This window comes from Stylophora pistillata, chromosome 9, assembly GCF_964205215.1.
Source record: "Stylophora pistillata chromosome 9, jaStyPist1.2, whole genome shotgun sequence".
NCBI lineage: Eukaryota > Metazoa > Cnidaria > Anthozoa > Scleractinia > Pocilloporidae > Stylophora > Stylophora pistillata.
In genome coordinates, this window is record NC_142527.1 from 17,934,790 (window position 1) to 17,954,641 (window position 19,852).

General features: G+C 40.1%; 1 protein-coding gene and 1 non-coding gene across 4 annotated transcripts in view; one reads left to right on the forward strand and one right to left on the reverse strand.

The window, feature by feature from the left end:
* The window catches only part of LOC111322355 (cilia- and flagella-associated protein 337), a 43,803-nt gene extending 24,194 nt beyond the window's left edge, over nt 1–19,609 (forward strand). For all 3 annotated transcript variants that reach the window (XM_088733697.1, XM_088733698.1, XM_088733699.1), the window contains 24 exons: nt 1,108–1,208; nt 1,987–2,181; nt 3,392–3,434; nt 4,384–4,489; nt 5,185–5,260; nt 6,353–6,431; nt 6,699–6,798; nt 7,197–7,303; nt 7,892–7,971; nt 8,523–8,577; nt 9,455–9,500; nt 9,971–10,030; nt 10,860–10,940; nt 11,412–11,508; nt 12,067–12,159; nt 12,949–13,007; nt 13,470–13,539; nt 13,989–14,054; nt 14,644–14,683; nt 15,253–15,347; nt 15,602–15,777; nt 16,148–16,203; nt 17,384–17,449; nt 18,460–19,609. In XM_088733697.1, coding sequence (XP_088589823.1) covers nt 1,108–1,208; nt 1,987–2,181; nt 3,392–3,434; nt 4,384–4,489; nt 5,185–5,260; nt 6,353–6,431; nt 6,699–6,798; nt 7,197–7,303; nt 7,892–7,971; nt 8,523–8,577; nt 9,455–9,500; nt 9,971–10,030; nt 10,860–10,940; nt 11,412–11,508; nt 12,067–12,159; nt 12,949–13,007; nt 13,470–13,539; nt 13,989–14,054; nt 14,644–14,683; nt 15,253–15,347; nt 15,602–15,777; nt 16,148–16,203; nt 17,384–17,449; nt 18,460–18,613 — 2,101 coding nt within the window. In that variant the 3' untranslated portion in view covers nt 18,614–19,609. The remainder of the gene's footprint in view (nt 1–1,107; nt 1,209–1,986; nt 2,182–3,391; nt 3,435–4,383; nt 4,490–5,184; nt 5,261–6,352; nt 6,432–6,698; nt 6,799–7,196; nt 7,304–7,891; nt 7,972–8,522; nt 8,578–9,454; nt 9,501–9,970; nt 10,031–10,859; nt 10,941–11,411; nt 11,509–12,066; nt 12,160–12,948; nt 13,008–13,469; nt 13,540–13,988; nt 14,055–14,643; nt 14,684–15,252; nt 15,348–15,601; nt 15,778–16,147; nt 16,204–17,383; nt 17,450–18,459) is intronic.
* Trnan-auu (transfer RNA asparagine (anticodon AUU)) lies at nt 2,870–2,942 on the reverse strand. Its single transcript has one exon. It is a non-coding gene; the product is annotated as a tRNA-Asn (tRNA).
* Nucleotides 19,610–19,852: the final 243 nt, after the last annotated feature.

Here is a 19,852-nt window from a genome sequence, read left to right on the forward strand (position 1 = left end):
GTGTTCAGTACAATTTCCGGTAAGATTTTCGCGGACATGATCGATTTCTCTTACATTGTGCGCTGAGACTGAAACTTTTCACCTTAAGCAAATCTCCGTCGCACGGTCCAAACAAACATAGCGAGCAACTGAGCTACTAGTATATGTCCGTGTTAAAACACACGAAAGGACTCTAAAGCACACTTCACTCTGATTGGGCAGAAAAACACAAGGGTTTTCTGGCACCAATCAGATGGCAGAACGACTGCGACCGTTTGGAACTAGTCTTGTAAGACAATGTCCCCAGGGGCTCTTCATGCCCTAACTTGAAATCGACTCAGCCCCTGGGTCTCCGAGGATGCTCTTGTCCGGATCCCTAGAAATTTGGAATTCCTTTCAGTACCCCTCTTGTCCGGATCCCTAAAAGAGCTCCAAATCTACGACTTTGCATTCCATTGTCTCGTACACCGTTGAATGGAATGATTGAAAACCGAGTCACCGTAACAGCTGGATAATCCTTCTGTGGCCTGTTGAATTTCGGTGGGAAAATAAGACCTAGAAGGTAAAACATTTTTGTCTCGAATACGAGGTGGTATGCGATCTGGATGCCTAAGCTGCCTGCCTTGTCGCATTTTTTCACTATACAGAGCGAGCCGAATTAACCGCCAGACTTTGAAAGCCCCAAACGAGCGATTTTGAGGCTTCCTGGCAGAAAAAACGCTTCCAAACAAGTAATGAACCATTAATCTTTATTCGGAGCTGATTTTTTTTGAAGACTGACTACTAGGGACAGATTCTAAAGGCAATATATTTGAACTACATTCGTAACGGCTATGTAAATGCTACAGGAACCCATTACCATAGAAACCCGAAACCACTGATATTTAAGATGGTAAGCCTGTGGTATCACATTACTGTTTGAATGAAGGACTTTGCACTGTAATCTTGAAAGAAACTGCGACAAAGTCAATTCTTTGTTCTTTGCAATTGATTCTTGTTTGTATTGGAGACCGACATCTTGTAGGGTAGCTCTGGAATTTCGTGCTTGTGTTTGGTGAAGGAGCTGATAAAATGGGTTTTGTCCAGACCAAACCGAAGTTTAAAGATGTTGTGATGGTTTTGTTTCAGGTGGAAAGTCCACGAAGACTGGGTCTCACAGCTGAAGTATTATGACTCTTTGAGAGCCGTCATATCTTGTTCAAATCACCCTGAAACAGCTTTGGTTATTGGTGAGTTACCTAGCCGTTCTTCCAAATGCTCAAAGACAAAGAAAAATCTGGGTATCTCTCTTTTACCTCCCTTCCATCCACTGTTCGCCGACGACGGATCGAACCCAGGCCAATTCCAATTTTGCAGCCACGTGCGTTGTGAATGTAGCCACAATTTACTCGTTTGTGAGCGGGGCCACATACTATATGAGAACATGAACTAAGAAAACCGAGTAAATCGCTTTAAATCGTTATGAATTGACTCAAAAACTACACTGAAAACAGAGAAACGCCCGACTCAGGCGGAGTAAGCTGGTTTTGTTTTTTTTGTTTTTTTCGGTTACTAAGTACAACCGTTTTTTCCACATTAATACGTATACTTCTAATGTTGTAGGATAATAATAAGATAAATAAAGGTGTATACGTACTATTGTACAGACCGACAGACGGACAGACAAATAGATTCCCTATTTTGAAAGGGTGACTCAGTCACCCAGTTGATCACTAAAATTACTATCATTGAAGGCCTCAGGAAAAGACTACTTTTTAACACCCGAAAGGATGAAATAAGATGGAAAGATGAAAAATGAAACAAGCAAACTTCACCAACACGTTAAAATGAAATGAGATAATGAATTGAAATAAGATCCAAATTACTGTTATAAATCGCATAGCCATAATATTAAGTCTATAGTTAAATGACTTCTTGCTACACTCTAACTGAAGGAACGTATTTGGAAAGGAACGTGGCAAATTGTGAGGCGTTCATTGAGTAAAGCATGATATTCTTGGTTTTCAGGTCAAACAATGGGCAGCACCCATGTAGAATCTCAATTAAAAGATTCCACTGGTGCTTCAAAGAAAATTCAAAATTTCACTTCCCGTGATCTGCAGCCAAGAAGGCGGGCGGACAGTGACCAGACAGTGTTCAAAGTGTACAAAGGAGTCAAAACATTTGACTTCTGTAAAGAAAAAAATGTCATTATAACTGGAGGTGGGGAGTAATTTCAACCCTTTTTCTAAAGTGGCATTGTGTGTCTGTGATACTACTTGTATTTTCTCTGAGAGAAGTTTTCCGTTGAATGTCGAAAGTAATCCGGAACTGCTTTGGCTCTGCCTTACTTCGATTGGTCCAGAAAACTCGTGCCATGCTCCAAACCAATGAGATACGAAACGGAAACTAAACGTGACTTGGTCACCCGCCTTTTCCCGCGCTTTTAGTAGTTTGCGTAAGTCCTCATTGGTTAGTTATGGTTATAGTTATAGTTTCCCGCGCTTTTAGTAGTTTTGGTAAGTCCTCATTGGTTAGTTATGGTTATAGTTATAGTTTCCCGCGCTTTTAGTAGTTTGCGTAAGTCCTCATTGGTTAGTTATGGCGCAAACCTTTTATCATTGCCTGTTGTGATTACTTGTTTTTGGTTAACAACAGTCAATTAAAAACTGCCCTAATGTGTTTCATGGTGAACACGGTGGTCAAACGTAGGGCATGCTGATTTAAAATGATTTGAATTAAATCAAGTGATTAAGCCTCCCATAACACCGATGATTTAAATCAGATACGATGAATATATGAAGTTTATATATTTTGAACTGCGGTTATAGATACGTATGATGCACGATCCTTGGCCTCGCAGTAAAGAGCGCTATTTGTGCAATAGCGAAAGTTAGACCTGAAAAAAATCAGGCCTGTACGGGATTCGAACCACTGACCTCTGCGATAATAGTGCAGCGCTCTACCAATTGAGCTAACAAGCCAACTGGGAGCAGGCCGTTAAGTTGATTCGTAGTATCTGATTTATCATCACGGGTTTATTACGAATCAACTTAACGGCCTGCTCCCAGTTGGCTTGTTAGCTCAATTGGTAGAGCGCTGCACTAGTATCGCAGAGGTCAGTAGTTCGAATCCCGTACAGGCCTGATTTTTTTCAGGTCTGATTTTCGCTATTGCATAAATAGCGCTCTTTACTGCGAGGATCGTGCATCATACGTATGATTTAAATCGTTAGACAGTCCTTATAGAATGTTTTACCATGTTCGCTAAGCATATTTATCTAGTTACAAGAGTTGAAGCATGTGGTAAGGCCCCTTGTAGTTATGAGTTTCCCAACGAAGTTTCAAACTGTTGAATTGTGATCCCAACAGTATTGGAGTATGTGTACGTGCAATATCTCAGACTCACCAAAATCGATTTTCTCTCCCTCAAGGAATGGACAGGCTTGTGCGAATGTGGAACCCTTACGTTCCAAGGTATTAACCGTTTTCATTTAAGTTGATAATTTGTATTCAACGCTCTCTGTCCAAATAAGATTTTTGGCCAAGAAACCTGCTTTCCATAGGAGAAACTTTGTCTACATATATTTTTCTCATTAGCAGAAGCTCTTCATTTTCCTATCAAGCCACAAAATTTTTGTTACTGAATCGAAATATGGGACAAATTTACCCTTCTCTAAAATGTTCAGCCCGATACATCTAAACTTCTCTCAGCCACACAATGTGAAAAAGAAAATTTACAAATGATGTTTGGGCTTATTAGCACTTTTGCCAGCCAGAATTTTTCTCGCAAGCAGCTCCAAACTTCGCATATTTCAAACTCTGAGACGTACTTTTAACTGTTGAAATGATTTATCTCCCTTAAATCAACTCCTTTTCCCTCAAAACATGCGTGCGAATGGAGAAAAATGTAAAAATATACAACGACAACGAAGATTGCACATGTCGCTTTCGACACTTCTGATCCTGACAGTATGCAGAGCGCGTGTCACATACGAACGTATTGTTGGCGTAACTCACTTTAGAGCGTCATCAGAGTACGAAATCCGAAGGTCTTGGGTTCGATTCCTCATGAGAATTACAATCGCTCTTTGTTCCAAGACGAATAAGCATCTTTTTCTACCTACTAGTGACGTCACTAAGAATCTGTGTTGTTTCACGTGCAGTTAAATAGATACAACACCTTCTCTTTTCTACTTAAATATAAGTCGTCGCAGCAGTTGATTCAAGGGTTTCAATAAAAGCCGGTTACTGGCGGTCTACCGTCCCCTGGAAGACCGCTGGCCACCGTCTGTTGAGTTTGCGAAGAGGCTCTCGTCTTTGTATTTCGCCTTACGGCCCCTTTTCAGGCACAGTGGCCTTTAACACCATTCTCGGCTGGTTATGGACGTACTTTTCGACGTATTTTGTTTTTTGTTTTTATTAGTAAACCGACTGGTCTTTTGAGAGGACATACGGCGCCGATTTTTCATTTGTTTATTTGTCCAGAAGATGACAGAATATTCAGTATATCTACGGACAAAACTGTTAAGGTATGGCGACAAAGCATGGTATCCCGAGCCTTACTAAACAAGTTTTCCACTAACTGTGTATGATCATCACGTCTATACATTCAATCAGTTTTTACTTGAGTTTCGAAATACTAAAACCAAAGTAATTACAGCCGTCTATTGGAGCGAAGGTTGACATCATCATTAACCAATTAGAACTTCAAGTAAAAACAGGCATATTGCATCAAGGGCGCAAAAACGCGAGTGACCGAATCAGGGGTGGGTTTAGTTTTGAATCTGATTGGTTGAGAGGGAGGTGTGAGTTTTTTGGGCCAATCACAGAGTAAAGTTTAGCAAAACACAAACACGGATTATTGTCGACACTCATTTGAGTGTCAAGTAACCCGGGGTTGCCTTGGTTTTGTTTTACTATGCTCTTTGCTCGGACAGGAAATCTTAAATCATTTTCTCAACCTATCAGATTCAAACTAAAACAAGTCGTGACTTAGTAACTCACGTTGTGGTGCGCTTCAGGCAGTTTCCTTTTTGTTTTTACTTAAGTTTCAGGTTCCCTAGAAAATGTTTTATTTTGTTCTATTTGGCCAGTTTTCGATTTAGACTCTAAATCGAAATGTGTTCTATTTTCTGTTTTTCTACTTACCACTAAGCGAAATGTCAATCATAACTATCCCATGTTGTGTAGTTTTACTAACGTTGCGATCCATTTAAATGATCAGGTCTGGGATCTCCATGATCACACGTGCCTGCTGACCGTACGACCTAAAGCACACAAGATTAGAGGAGATTTAGCGGGTAAGTACTGGTGCCGAGAAGTGAGCTGATTGAGAAAATACACGCAATTACTGTTTACGCTCTTACAAGCTCTCTGATTAGGTTAGCTCAATGGATAGATCACTGGACTGTTGTGCGGGAGGTCGAGGGTTCGAGCCCCGGCCGGACCAACACTCAGGGTCTTAAAATAATTGAGAAGAATTTGCTACCTTTCTATAACATCAAGAAATGGTTAGATATTCTAGTCTTCTCGGATAGGGACGAATACATGGAGGTCCCGTCTCCTGCAAGGTTGGGGTAGGAGACGCTAATTTCCCACACGAGATTACTGTGTGATGGATGTCCTCCCCTGGGGTGGGATGGGTGGGTGTTTTAGAGGGCCACTAGGGAGAATACTTTCAAAGTAATCGGTGTCACCCTCTTAAAATAAAGGTTATTATTATTATTGAAACCCTGTTAAAAACCTCAATTCCTTCCCTCTCCTTGTCACTAACCCTTCCCAATTTTTAAAACTCTGCTTTCTTCTCAAAAATGTTTTACCATTTCGATTTTTTTATGAAAATGAAACAAATTTAGTATTTAGAGTACGGTCATTATTTATCACTGAGAAGGGGGATCACAGTGAAATTTACTCGATCCCGCCTAAGGCTCTGTGGTATTCCGACGATCCTCCCTCCCCTCCCATGGTGATTATGTGCAAGTAACAGTATATAAAATCTGTGCAGGTAATTGCTCTTAATATATACAACAGAATTTGAAGTATAAAAGTTTGACTTTCAGTGGAGCAGCAACTGTAGGACTGCTGAGCTTGTTCAAATGAACTGTTAGCTTTAAATACCTGTTTTCTTTATTCTACCGATGCAATATAAATTGACCTTATCAGAAAACCGTAGACTGCCTAGCCAGACTCCTAAGAAGGATGGGGGAGGGGAGAGGGGGAGAGAGGGGTAGTGGGAGAAAGAAAATTCCATTTTCTATGGTCACCCCCCTTCATTTTCTGTTAGCTACGACTGATTCCCCCTCCGTTTCCCTTAAAACCAAGTGATAGATATGACTGATCCATTACTTGCTCTTGACCATGTAACTGAAAATGTTCTCGTTGTGAATTGCCAGCCATTCATTACAACTCCGCCAGTAGAGGTCTTGCTGTTGCCACATCTGAGCAAATAGCTCTTTTGCCTCTGAAGAACAGGTCAGTAAGTTTAACACAACAATTCTCTGTTGGCCTATCTCAAAATCGAGTCGTCCTGGTTCGAGGGGAAGTGGGGGGGGGGTCGCTGTATTGTTTACAAATCAGACATTCTAGCTGCAAAAACAAAATAACCATTAAAATCCATGTAGAAATATGTATCTTATGATTGTTTACGTTGTTTTATTAGCCACTGTTTTTAGCCAACTTTTTCGCCCTTCAGCATTTTCCTTGCATTGAACGGGTAGATGTTTTCTATTCGAATTGCAGAAGTTCGTCAAAAGATATGATAACTACTCACAAGGAGCCAGTGATGTGTCTGAAATACAACAAAAGCTTTAAACATATCGTCACAGCTTCGGAAAATTCCGTAAGTTAATACGAATTAACTTCCTTGAAATTAACTTTCTTTTCTAGCAAGGATTAATTTTATGGTTAAACTATTCACGATTATACCAAAGAACGGAAAAAGAAATACGAAACCCATCGGTTTGTTTGTTTGGTTTTTCATGGTCCTCAAAACTTGGTACTGAATTCCACTGCTGTAAAAACTACTAGCAAGGATTCTTGTAGCAGAGAAAGTTCCTCACAAGTTACGAAGTATGTAAACCGGCTGCGAGAAATATTTTGATCTGCGAGATCAAAGCGGGAATTTCGGCCGCCTTGCCCGCTTGAATGGCCAATCCAAACACAAGTCCTGCCTCATGTTGCAGCTCGCGGAACCAGTCCTTTAAACCGTGTCCCTTGATTCGCGTTTTCTCTCCTCAGGTGGTTAAAGTTTGGGATTTGGAGACAGGCCGCTCAGTGTTTGAGTTTTCCCAAGCACATGGAGATCAAGCTGTCACATGCATGAGCTTTGACTCAACGGAAAGAAGGTTAGCAAACAATTTTTTGGCAAATAACATCTACACATCGCGACAAAGTGCTCAACAGATTTTAAAACCTTTTTGTTCCTCTTACATTCGAAACTTGAAGACGAAAACTTCAGTAAGAACCACCATAGCATACGATTACAGTGGTCCCTTGTATTGTTGAGTTACACTTATGTAAACCTTGTGCGTGTGTTGCGGGTAGTTGATTATTTAGTTGATTAATTGATTATTAAAAATAAATCTTTCAATAGGTTTCAGTAAAAGCCGCTTACCTTTCACCGCCGTCTATGTTATGGAAAACGTTATTGAAACTCCTGATGCATTTGGGCAACAGGGGAATAATAAACAAAAAATTTAGGGTTCCCTAGGTAGTAGGTGTAGTATCCCTTTATTTGGGCCTCGAATCCTGTTGAGAGAATAATTTTTTTCTGTCCCTCTCTTGTGACAAATGTTTAGCGTCCTTCTTCAGTAATAATTTTACTGCGGAAATTCTTGACCTCTCTTTGAGAGCTTCAGTTCCGTTGTCCTGAAATGTTAGGGTATTCAACAGAATTCTTGAGTTTAAGCCATCCTTTCTTTTTCGTTGCACAGATTAATAACTGGCGGAAGAGACGGCCGGCTTAGAATATGGAACTACAACAATGGCCACTGTCTAAGAACACTAGAAAAAGGTTAGGCTTCTGTTTGGAAAACAAGCAACTCGTATGAAATCGTACTGTCTTGCTCATCGCTAATCTTAACTAACATATGGATGCGTTTGTGTGTGTGGGGGGGGTGGGGTGGGGGATCTGACACAATCGAAACTTGAAGAAAGAAACAGCGAGAACTTAAAGTAAACACAGGAAACTGTCTGATGCATTAGTGACTAAGTCGTGGTGGTTTTAGTTTCACATTTGATTATGAGGGGGGGGGGGTGGGAATTTTTGCAGAACAATTAGAGAGCGAAGGAAAGCACGGCTGTTGCAGTTGTGGATCACTTTCCGCACTTAATTGAAAAACTGCTTTATTGCTCTTCGCCAGTCTGTACTAGGGCTCTTTATCTAACAATTTGTTTGCCTGCCTTACCATCGTGTATGTGTGGCGGTTGGCCAGAAGCTGGCTTCAGCTCTGTGGGGACTACCTCGTAACTGAGCCATACCAGTATATGTAACTGAAGTATTTGTCTATGGCTTTGGTGAAAAGCTTCTGTCATTTGTTTCAATTTTTTCTTGTTTGGTCCTAGGGAGTGACGTGGACGAAGTGGCAGATTTAACATACTTAGTTCTGAATAAAAACAGGTACAGTGAGGCATTCACTGCTGTAAATTTCTGCTTAAATTTGAACCATCTGTATGGAACCGCGCTTAGAATAAAAATGCGAGTGAGAACTTTAAATATGTATTTCTATGGAAAAATAGATTGATGTGGTGCAAGGTTAGTAGATATATATCTTATTAGACGTGTTGTTGTGTAGTATCGCTGAGTATTTTTACGAGTTGTGCCGTATTTTAACGAGCCCGTAGGGCGAGTCAAAATACAAATAACGAGTAAAAATACTCAGCGATACTACACAACAAAACGTCTAATAAGTTATTTATTATCCAACACGCCAAACTGTTATTTCAGTGCGGGCGAATTTCGCGGATATTTATTTACGGGGAGTGCGTGACAGAAGTATGCGAAGCGGAATGGAATTGGCGCGTTGTTGTGTTGCTGTTTCTATTTTCTTCGTTAAATGAAGAAATTTTCTGGTCGTCAAGCTGTTTTTCTTCGTTCGATTCATCAAATGAACTTGGATCTTTATTTGCCAGCCATTCTGACTCTTCGTCGTCGGAAATATGATTCAAATTGTCCGCCATTTTTTTTTTTTTTTCGTAACTACAATCCAATTCTTCGCTTGCGCGATGCGAGAAAACCTGTTTAACCGGTACTAAAATAGACGAGTACAAATACCGCGTGATATTTGTACTCGTCTATGGCGTTATTTGTACTCGTCTAGGTGTAGTTGGATAACAATAGTAGATTATTGATTTAGAAAGAGAGTCGTTGGCCATTGTCGACAACTCTCCACAAACTTCACAAAAGAATGTAAAACTGTTTTTAAGAACTCAGCAATTTTTCGTTAGAATTGAACCATCGACCCAAATACCTAATACTGTTGTCTTTTGTGTTACAGATATATCATCTCCGTCGGTTGGGACAGAAGAGTAAACCTGTTTTCCGTGAGTAACTTTTGAAAATTGTATGCGTTGCATCAGCTTCTGTAACTGGTGGTTATGCTCACAGCGCTTATACTCCACAACTGTGGATGCCGATTATTAGCTTCAATTTGTTATGAACTTTGTTTTTCTCTGTTAAACTAACAAATTCCAGGCTGCCATGCGTCAATTTAGCAATAGATCACCGATGACGTCAAAATGTAATAAGAACAAAAAAGTGGCACAGAGGGGTAGCCAGTGTGTCACTGATGTCCTTAACACATTTTGATTTCTTCTGTGAGTTACTGCTAAACGGATGCATGGCGCTTGGCGACATGTAATCTTTTTGTTTCATATGATCAAGAGGCAAAAGTTATCATTCTTACGTCATCTTTGTGTCTGTCTGTCAATAGATCACAAGTAAGAACCAATGTAAATGCGTGTATAATTGTATAATTCTTTGTTGATGATGTTGTTCTGACATGTTCTGACAGGATGATAATGAAGATTTCCATCATGTGCAGCATCCATATGCCTACTGGAAAGACGACCTGGTAAGTTTATGTCTACCACGTACCCCCCCCCCCCCCCCTCCGGGAAAAGGAGGAGGTTTTATGGCTTGCACTAGGACTCCAGATAAAGGGGTATATGTTCGAGTCCCGGCTGGGTTATTGTGTTGTGGTCCTAAGAAAGAGTCTTACAATTCTATCGAGCATTGGGGGTGGGGGTGGGATAACTCGCTTTATGCAACAGAGACCGGGATGATTGTGTAAAAAACACTTGCTTTTTTTCTTTTTCCCTTCTTTACCAAATGGCCCCAGACTGGCCCCGTTTTGAGATTTCAGAACACCAAATCTAACCTTTGGAAAATCGCCCCCAAATGTGTTTAGAATTCGTCTTCAGATGCCACCATAGTGTTCTTACTTAGTAACCTGGCTGCTCACCGGCGACGTTACAAAGTCTAACATCCCTTTTCCATCTTTTGGCAATCTTTTTGAACGATTGGCAGCAACGCAAAAAGGCATGCTTGAATCAAACAAGGTTTTTTTTTTTCTTTATTTTGTGCTAACCGCAGCAGAAGCTGTTCTGGTTTCGCCTGTACAGCCAGATAACAAGGATGTTCCAATGGCGGCGTCTATTTTCAATAACAATAACATTTATTGTTTGTATTGCGCCTTTTCTATAAAATATTCAAAAGCGCAATTTTCGAATGCTTGGTACATTTTATTATACTTTAGAAGGGTTGGGTTACTTTTCGGAATTTCAAAACTCAGTAAATAGCAAATGTTTTATATTCTTTTTAATGGTGGAGCATCTTTTCCCTTTTAAAGTCTCTCCAATACTTACAATTGTCTCGTTCTCTTTGTTTTTCTGCGTTTTTAGGTCAACGGCCATAAAGAGGATATACTATCCATTGCAGTTAGTCCACCAAACCTCCTGGCAACTTCCAGTTATGATGGCGAGGTATAACGACTTCGTTCAGTTTCTTAACAAATTATGGTCCAGTGTTCAAAGGACGGATAACGCTATCCAACGGATAAATCACTATCTAGTGGATAAGTGTTAACAAAACATACTGTGCTGTCAACTGGATAGAGATTTACACATCAAATACCATTATTCACTCTTCGAAAAACCGGGCCTGGAGTTCTCATTGGCTCATGTTCTTCGGAACAAATTACACAGTCTTCGTTTTAACCTTTACACGTAAAAGTGCAAAGATGTGGCATAACTTTTGGCTATGTTCTCCTCTTTCCATTTACAATGACTGATGGCCTTTATAAACTAAGCGCCAAAATACTTCCACTGGAACATTCTGCTTGGAACTTTGGGTCTTTAGCACATAATTTCGAAAATGTCATGAAATACCTTTTGGTCCCCATTGGTTTATGTCGCCATGTTGATATGTACTATACCGTCTTTCTTCTTGTGTAGATTATCATCTGGAATCAGATTTCGGGGCATATATTTTGCCACTTATTTTCACCCTTTGCGACCAGAGAGAACGGAGTCAATCTGTCTTCTGAGGACTGTAAGTACGCAACCAAGCTATCGATAAGGGCGATTTCAAGCATACGGGGCAAGAAACCTTTTTTTTTTTTAGGTGGTTGCACCATACATTATTCTAAAATTTATTGGAAGTTCTAAATTGAACTTACTTTGTTTCTGGCAACGGTACCAGTGCTCATGCACAAAGCGCATTTCCACCGAGTATCGTAAAACCAAACGAGAGTTATCACAATAGCCAATCAGAACACAGGAAAATGTCAGAAGGAGCTATTGACAGTAAAAATACGCTAACTACCTGAAGCCCCGGGAAATACGAGTGATACATCGTTATTGGTTTAAGTTTTGCTTCTGATTGGCTGATTGAGGATGGCGCAAGCTTTCTTGACCAATCGTGGAGCAAAATAAAGCAAGGCTAATATAGTTGCGGATTACTTTTTTTAGACTCGATGAAAAATTTCACTGACAGACAAACACAGTTGCTCTTATCGCTCGAACCTTTAAGGGACGTCAAAAAAAATTTCCAAGGAATCAAGTTATCAGGGTTAATTGAATGATCATATTTTCTTGTTTTGTTTCTTAGTGGATGGAGGGAATGCTGTTAGTAAGATAATATTCTTGAAAGCAAGAGCAATGAAGAAAGACGCCGCCACTCTGGTGGCCAGTGGACCACAAGGTATTACTTTTCATCGTAAGGACCAAGTTGATATCTTCCGTTGTAATGTAATTTTGCTGAACGCGTAGTTGTTAAGAAACGTTACACAACCATTTGATGTAATAACAAACAAGGCATCTCTTTTAGAGTTTCTGCTATTTTTCGATTCGTATGTTAGACGTTAATTGTCGACTTTATACTCTGTTTGGCAGAAGAGGACACGCAAAAATAGTTTAATGTGACAGACGATGCGTTCACTCATTTTTACTTTTCGTCGTATCGCACTAGTACAACGGTGTACGCATCGAAACAAGTAATTTTGTTAACTTGAGTTAAGTTTAATGAGGGAGGAGTTAAATCATGTTCGAGGTCATTAAAAGAATGATTTATCCTAATCTCCCAGAGTAGTGTACTTATCATCCACAGAGGCGCCAGACTTTGTCTGCAGCACAGCATTCGAAGGCAACTTCAAGTCTGAAATTGAAACTTGATTAATGTGGTGTCGCGCAAAACTTGGTTATTTACGTTTTTGTTTGGCAAAGGATGGCAAGGAAATGTAAAATGTTTTAATGTATACCTTCAAAGCTATCGATCTGCTCAATTTCATATTTTGTTTCGCTACGTTTTCATGGCTGTCTCCTTGACATTTTTTTTTGCCGAGTAATGGGAAGCCTTACCAGACCTGCCTTACACCGAGTCTCTATTTAAGAAAACTAACTTTTCCGCAGATTGTGGGCTGCTAGTATAAAAAGGCGCTTCTGAAAAGCTTTTGTTTTATGCTCTACTAACATTGCCAGTATTGTTCCTTAGGACTGATTCACTTTTGGAATATTTACACTGGTGGCACACTTTACGCTACGTTTTCTCCGGTAAGCGATTGTTTTGGTTAAATTGGGAACTTAGTCACAATGGGATGCGGGTAGCCCGCGGGCAGCCCTCATTATTAGGGCCTGGGTACGAGCATTTCTTCGCTCGCGAAAAAATCTGAGGCTTTGAGCAACCCAAGCCCGCGAGAGGTCTGTAAGGCGGTCTGGCACTGATTATTAGTGCCAGACCCCCGGTAAACCTCTCCCCAACTCGTCTTAAATCTTCCTGCGGGCGGAAAAACGCGCGATCTGCAGCGACAATAATGAGGGAAACCTGACAATCTTTTAAAGGGGGGAGATAAATTGTAAAAGAGTAGAATTCTACTCAAGGGGAGTTGCAATACTCCTGGTTGCTTCATGATATGCAAATCGGGATTAGCTCCGACGGCGTGGACCATGTAACCCTATTTTCAGACATGCACATTACAAATGCTCATTGTGCTTATTTCTTTTATTTCTTCACAGTCCAAGCATGGTGTTACCACTTTGACTTCGGTTTCAAACGATACCAAACTCATTACTGCGGATTCAGCAGGTTGGTCGATTGTTTGTTTATTATTGTTGTTCTTGTTGGGCTTAACTTATTCTGTCGTGGTAGCTAAATTTAATTTTTGTTTGACACGCGTTGTACGTAGGGGATATTACATGCCCGTGCGTGTGGCGTTGCGCACGTTCTTCTGGTATTTATCACGTCTCACTTGTTCACTCCGCTTATTTGTAACCGACAACTTGAACTTGAGGGGTGGGTGGGGGAATCAAAACGGCAGCCAACAATCTTGGTATATTGGAGGCGCAGAATGCGTTCTCTTGCGAAATATGATGAAAAAGGTGGGGTTTTTTTTTTTTCGTTGTTTTGTTTGCAACATCACTTTCACTGTCGCCCAAGTGACAAATCGTTTTTACCTTACCTAGCTTAGAAATTGAAAATTGAGAGTTTCAAACCTTGTTAACGTTCAAAATGTTCTTGGGGTTGATTTTCTTCAGGTTTCATCTCAGTCTGGAATGTAGAGGATTACGGTATAAGAGGAAAAACAGCTAAACCCCCAGAACGTGAGTGGAACGCAGTTATTCTCTGATTAGTTGCAAGCTAGGGCACTTGGTCGCAACTGATAGTTTGTGTTGTTTAATTGTGCCCACACAGAGTTAACTATGTGAAAAAAGTCCGCATAATGTGAGTCGCTAGAAAGCAAGTTTTCAAGTCGACTTTCAGCAAAGCTCTGTTATTTCCTTTGCTTCCATCTGAAGCGAGTGCGACAGTGACGCATTCATGTGGGTGGAGACCTCTCGTTTTTTCCAATGTTTCTTCTCACTATGGGTTAGTTTACATCTGATTAACATGAGCAGATGGCGGATTTTGCTGTTTGGCAACAGCCCGTTGGAGAATGAAATCGTCATCTTCTCCCAAACGAGAGGGGTTACCAATCATTTTCCTTACTTTTTTCCATACTTTCTTTTTTCTTCATTTCTTCGCCGTTGATTAAGCAAGTGCTCGGTTGTAAAATTATATTAAGGAAATAACGTGTTTTTACTGTGGAGTGTTATTAATCGCGAAGGAGTATGTGGACCTTCCTCCTTGTATACTTCTCAAAATTGGATGGTTCTTTTCAAGTGAAGAGCAATGCTATCTCTGTTTTTGTAGGTCTGTTCTTTTGGCGTGCACATGTGCAAAGCATCACCAGGTAAGCAACTTTCCCTTTTTCTTCTATCAGCATTTAGAAATGGAAAACAATTCCTTGGTTTAAGGCGTCTGTGGACAGAGAAAATCTCAATTCATATCTTCTCCAAGGCAATTCCGATGGAAATAGTTGACAAGTTTCTCCGTCACAAGTTCTTTTGTCCAACAACTGATCATTGAGCTACTTTTTAACCCTTTCACCACCTCCATCTAACATTAATTCTTCTCACTGTCGGTGTAACATTTTTTTCACAATCATAGCTCTGAGAAATTGATATTGAATTTAACAATATGCTCCAGTTGATTGATTTTGTTTTCTTCCTTCTCTCGTATCTAATGTCAAATGCATCGACATTGTAAAGGGAAGTTCTCTTTCGGTCTCCCTTGAGAGTGGAAAGGCTCAACAAGGAGGCTTCTCGTGTAAAATCTTTTCTGAGAAAAAATTTTGAGGGAAAGAATTAACAAGAAAAACTAAGTATTGACGGGAAATTGTAGGCACAAATATCATGGATTAGTTTTCTTTGTCTTGGTAAATAGTAGACAGATAAACATGTTTTATTTGAAACATTTCAGCCTTGAAGCACTAGAAATATGGAATGTTGACGTCTTAATGACAGCGTCTGTTGACTGCACTGTCAGACTGTGGACTATGGATGGACATTTTATTGGTATGTTTTGTTTCGTTCCATTTTAACAAAGAAGGTTCTTTATCTTCAAAACACACCTAGCATCCCAACTCGTTCAGAAACGAATTCTTCTCTACAGAATGTGTCGGCTTGATGATGACAGATGCTGGGATCTCCTTGCAGTTGTATTCGAAACTGGCTCTTCTACGTTCATCGCAGTTAGAAAGATTTAAATAATTTAAGTCAGAAAGTTTGGGTAATGACAAGAGAAATGAATTTGCCATTTGTGTTGTTAGGTACTCTAGGTCAGCCCAAAATATGGGACATAACAAATCCTGCGTCTTACCAACATCCAATGGCTCCTTATGATGTGCTGGTGGATCCCCAAACTGTACCTAATGTCCCCAAAATAAACCATCCTGACGAACTCGCTTCAAAAGATGACTACAAAGAATTAGACAAAGCAAATGAGGTCAGTGTGTAATACGAATTTTGGCCAAGTTTCAAATTTTTTGTCAGCTGTTTTGTCTGTTTCTTTTTTTTCCCCTTAACACAAACCACCTTGAAAATCCAGCCCACCAGACGGCTCTCCCAAAGTTCCTTTCCTTCCTTGAGCACCCATTTTTGGAAGAGAGGCGTCTGGGTACAAGGCAATGAAAAAGCCAGAGCTCTGTCTTTGTCCTTCGCGGTCCGCGCTCGTCTTTAAACATTAATTCACTAAAGACTGCATATGACAAACTTGAAGAATATGAGCTCAATATTTTAAGATCCACGTTATGCTTGATTACTCCTCTCAATACGAAGAGTATTCCCAGTTGAAACCTTATTTTTCTTCCTTGTAGTTGGATTCTCAGTCTGTACCGTATTTCTCCAGTTCTCATGGGAAAGATCCGCTGGTGTAAGTAAATGTTAATCATAGCCAAAGTTTTAAGAGATCCTTGTTCAAAAACTGACTGAGAATGAGAACTAAATAAGATGGAGTTTTGTTTGCAAGCGCCCAATTAACCTCTCTTGGTTTGGCAATCGTATTAAGTTCCACCCTAGCAGATGTTTTGGCTAAGGAAGTATTATTTTGAATGGGGAACCAGCTATACCCTTCCCCCAGTCACCAAATCGCCTGTCAGACCGTTATTTCTCCGATTATGTGCATCATCAACTTAAAAGGACAATTTTTATCAATTGAATGTTGAAAATAATCGGAGATTGCTTTGGTTTTGCTTCAGATTGAGTGTGATTGATTCAGAAAACTCTCCCCACTTCCTCAACCAACCAGATTTCAAACCTTAAACCAATGTCGATGTGTTGACTCGTTTCCTATGCTATGAGCATTTCGTTTGTTCATACTTTGAATTCTCATTGGCTTTTTGTGTGTCTTCTTGGCTTTTTCCTGTCTTCTAATTAGCTGTTGTTAGCTTTACAACACTCGATCGTAATGTGCTTTGTGTTCAATACATACTATTGGGACCTTGTTCTACCTTGCTTTGGGGGTAGGGGCTCGGATGAATTTGCAGTAATTCTGTAGTATTTGAACGATCCTCCTCATTGTCATTCAATTTTCTATGGCCCCCCTCTATACTCTGTTGGCGTCGACTAATACCCCATCCGTTATCCCTGACCCCCCCTCCCCCCGCCTTGATAACTAATGACGGTAGGGGCTCGGATGAATTTGCAGTAATTCTGTAGTATTTGAACGATCCTCCTCATTGTCATTCAATTTTCTATGGCCCCCCTCTATACTCTGTTGGCGTCGACTGATACCCCATCCGTTATCCCTGACCCCCCCCCCTCCCCCCGCCTTGATAACTAATGACGGTAGGGGCTCGGATGAATTTGCAGTAATTCTGTAGTATTTGAACGATCCTCCTCATTGTCATTCAATTTTCTATGGCCCCCCTCTATACTCTGTTGGCGTCGACTGATACCCCATCCGTTATCCCTGACCCCCCCCCCCTCCCCCCGCCTTGATAAAGAATGACGGGTCCCTCGTAACCTCCTTATTGAATTTGGTATGTGTTTGGGCTTCCTGTTGTCGTTAATAGTTTTTGCTTTATTTTGTATTTGTATTTTATAACTATTAGAATCGACGAGCATGCTATTGCTGAAGAGTTGAAGAAATCACCTTGGAGGGAAGGATGCGGAAAGAGGTGAGAATTTGAGTCAGAACTTAATAGTTACTTCCATTGTACCTTGCAGTGCCAACGTCTTTTAGATGGGCAGTTAGTGTTATAAGTTCATGAACGTTCACCAAGCCACCATATTTGATCTAAGGGGAGATCGTAGTCCACCCCTCCCCCCCCCGCCTCCCTCCACCGGTAGATGACTTTATCTCTCCTTAGCCAATCTCTTCTGAAAATATTTTAGATGGCAGCAAGATAGTGGCAAATCTAAGATGGTATCAGATGCTTAGGGTTAGGGTTAGGCTATTGTGCGAAATCGTTTGCAACAATGAAACAGGTATGATTCAATTAGAGGATTATCAAATTCTGAAATCTCACTCTTCAATGTCACCGAACTCAATGGTTGAAATTTGACTAATCTCCTCAAGTTGTTGAGACGTTAGGGACGGGGGGGGGGGGGCTCGAGCAAACTTGCTGAGCGAGGGGTACCAGAAGTCTTGGATCACAATGGCTTCGTTGACTCCAACTTCAAGTAACTTCAACAGCTACTCCAATAGAACTAACTTGGAAGTTGATACCACACTTGTGCTTTATGCAAGATGTTGGTATGCACATATGACGGTGTGGTAAACAGTTTGAATCACTAAAGGCTTAAACTTTATTGATAACCTCCGTAGTTGGAAAACACTCACGAATGTCAACCACACGCTGATAAAACGGCTCGATGTCTTCTGCAAATAAAACAATGATAATTATAAAAGCATCCCGTTCAAGAATGGATCAACGAGAGCCACAAAACATCATTGTTAATTTAAGCTATTCAACAAAGCTTTCCATCACTAGCATTTATTTTTTACCGGTCTTATTTTTTTGATATGATCGAGGATGTCACATGACAGGTTCACACGAGGGACTTTTTCACGCGTTTTGAAATTTCCAAATTTTTTGCATGACCAGGGGGTCACTGCCCCTTTTCAATTTCGTGTACGTGGAAATGGCAATGGAAAAATCCAATTGAGTGTTCCTTCTCGTTGCAGATTGCGTCATGAAAGGCTGAAGAAAGTTCCTAGAGATGTTGGCGGACCAAGTGCTTATCAAACTCTGACGTGCTTTGAACTAGAAGACACGCCTGCTCTCCCCAACCCTCCCTCGTCTTCGTCTATCGACGACCCATTTGATATCAGAACATAAACAATTTACAAAGCGAGAAGTGACCAGCTTGTATCTGACTGCAATGTAGGGGATTAACATTTTTGGCTATTTTTTCTAAAATAGAATGGTTGGTCTTTTTATTGCAATGAAAATATGAGAAACTCATCTTTAAATTTTCTAAGTATCTGCTTTTTTGTCATTTAAAATTTTGTGTCCCAAATACGACCCAAATCTTTGTACATCTAGAAATTGATAGTATTTATTTTGACAAATTGCATGCAAATCCGCGTAACTACGTACACAATATCTTGTTAGAGACTCGCATAACTGAAAGCTTTGTGGACGCAAGTACTTTCAGTCAACGTGACTCTGACGTTTAAATCGAGTTCTCGACTCACGTCACGTTATTTTATTGTGCCGTTATACGTGTATCAGTAGTCAAATTACTTCCTCGTTCAAATTTTGTTGTCATGACTGTCTTAAAGAATTTTAACTTAAAACTCTCCACAATTGAAAATACTGACAACGCTTGCACAAGAGAACAAATATAATACATTAGGATTCGCAGTCCATAGAAGCAGTGTGAAGTGCATTTTGCGAATTTTTATTTAAATGCATGCACAATACTGCCCAGATGCTCGTAATTTATAGGTAAACAGTACTCGAGTGTGAAGTGTGAAGTTTGACGAAATTTCCAAGATTGTTAAATGGGATAACAATATTAATTTGAATTTTTGAAAATTGCCCGAATAAGCTTAGCGTGTAAAATTTTAAACCAGGTAGCTCAGAATCTGCAGGGGTTTTTATCTATTTTGAGCGTATATATTATCTTTGTTTCTATATTCACGGGCACGATAGTATTTATAATAAGTAATTTTAATAAGAATAAATGCGATGAATCGCTGGACGGGAAGCGTACTGTAAATAAGTAAATCAGGGAATATTCCGAGCTGTAACTCTATCCGCAAAACTTGTAAAATTTGAAAAAAAATATTAAATTCCTATCAATAAAGTGACTCAAATTTTTTCGGTCTACTTTGACCTTGATATTCCATTCCTGCTTGCAGTGAAATTTCTTTAATATATCTCGTTCGTGATTGGTCAGTGGCGAATGCAATATTGGGTTTCCGTGTATATTGCACTTTTTCGAGTGAAAATTACGCTCTTGGAGATAGATAAGAAATGTTGATTTTTGAAATAATTCGAAAAACACAACAAGCTTGTTTTTCTGTCACAAACGTTGCATAAAGTAATGTACTCAAAGAAACATACGAGCGT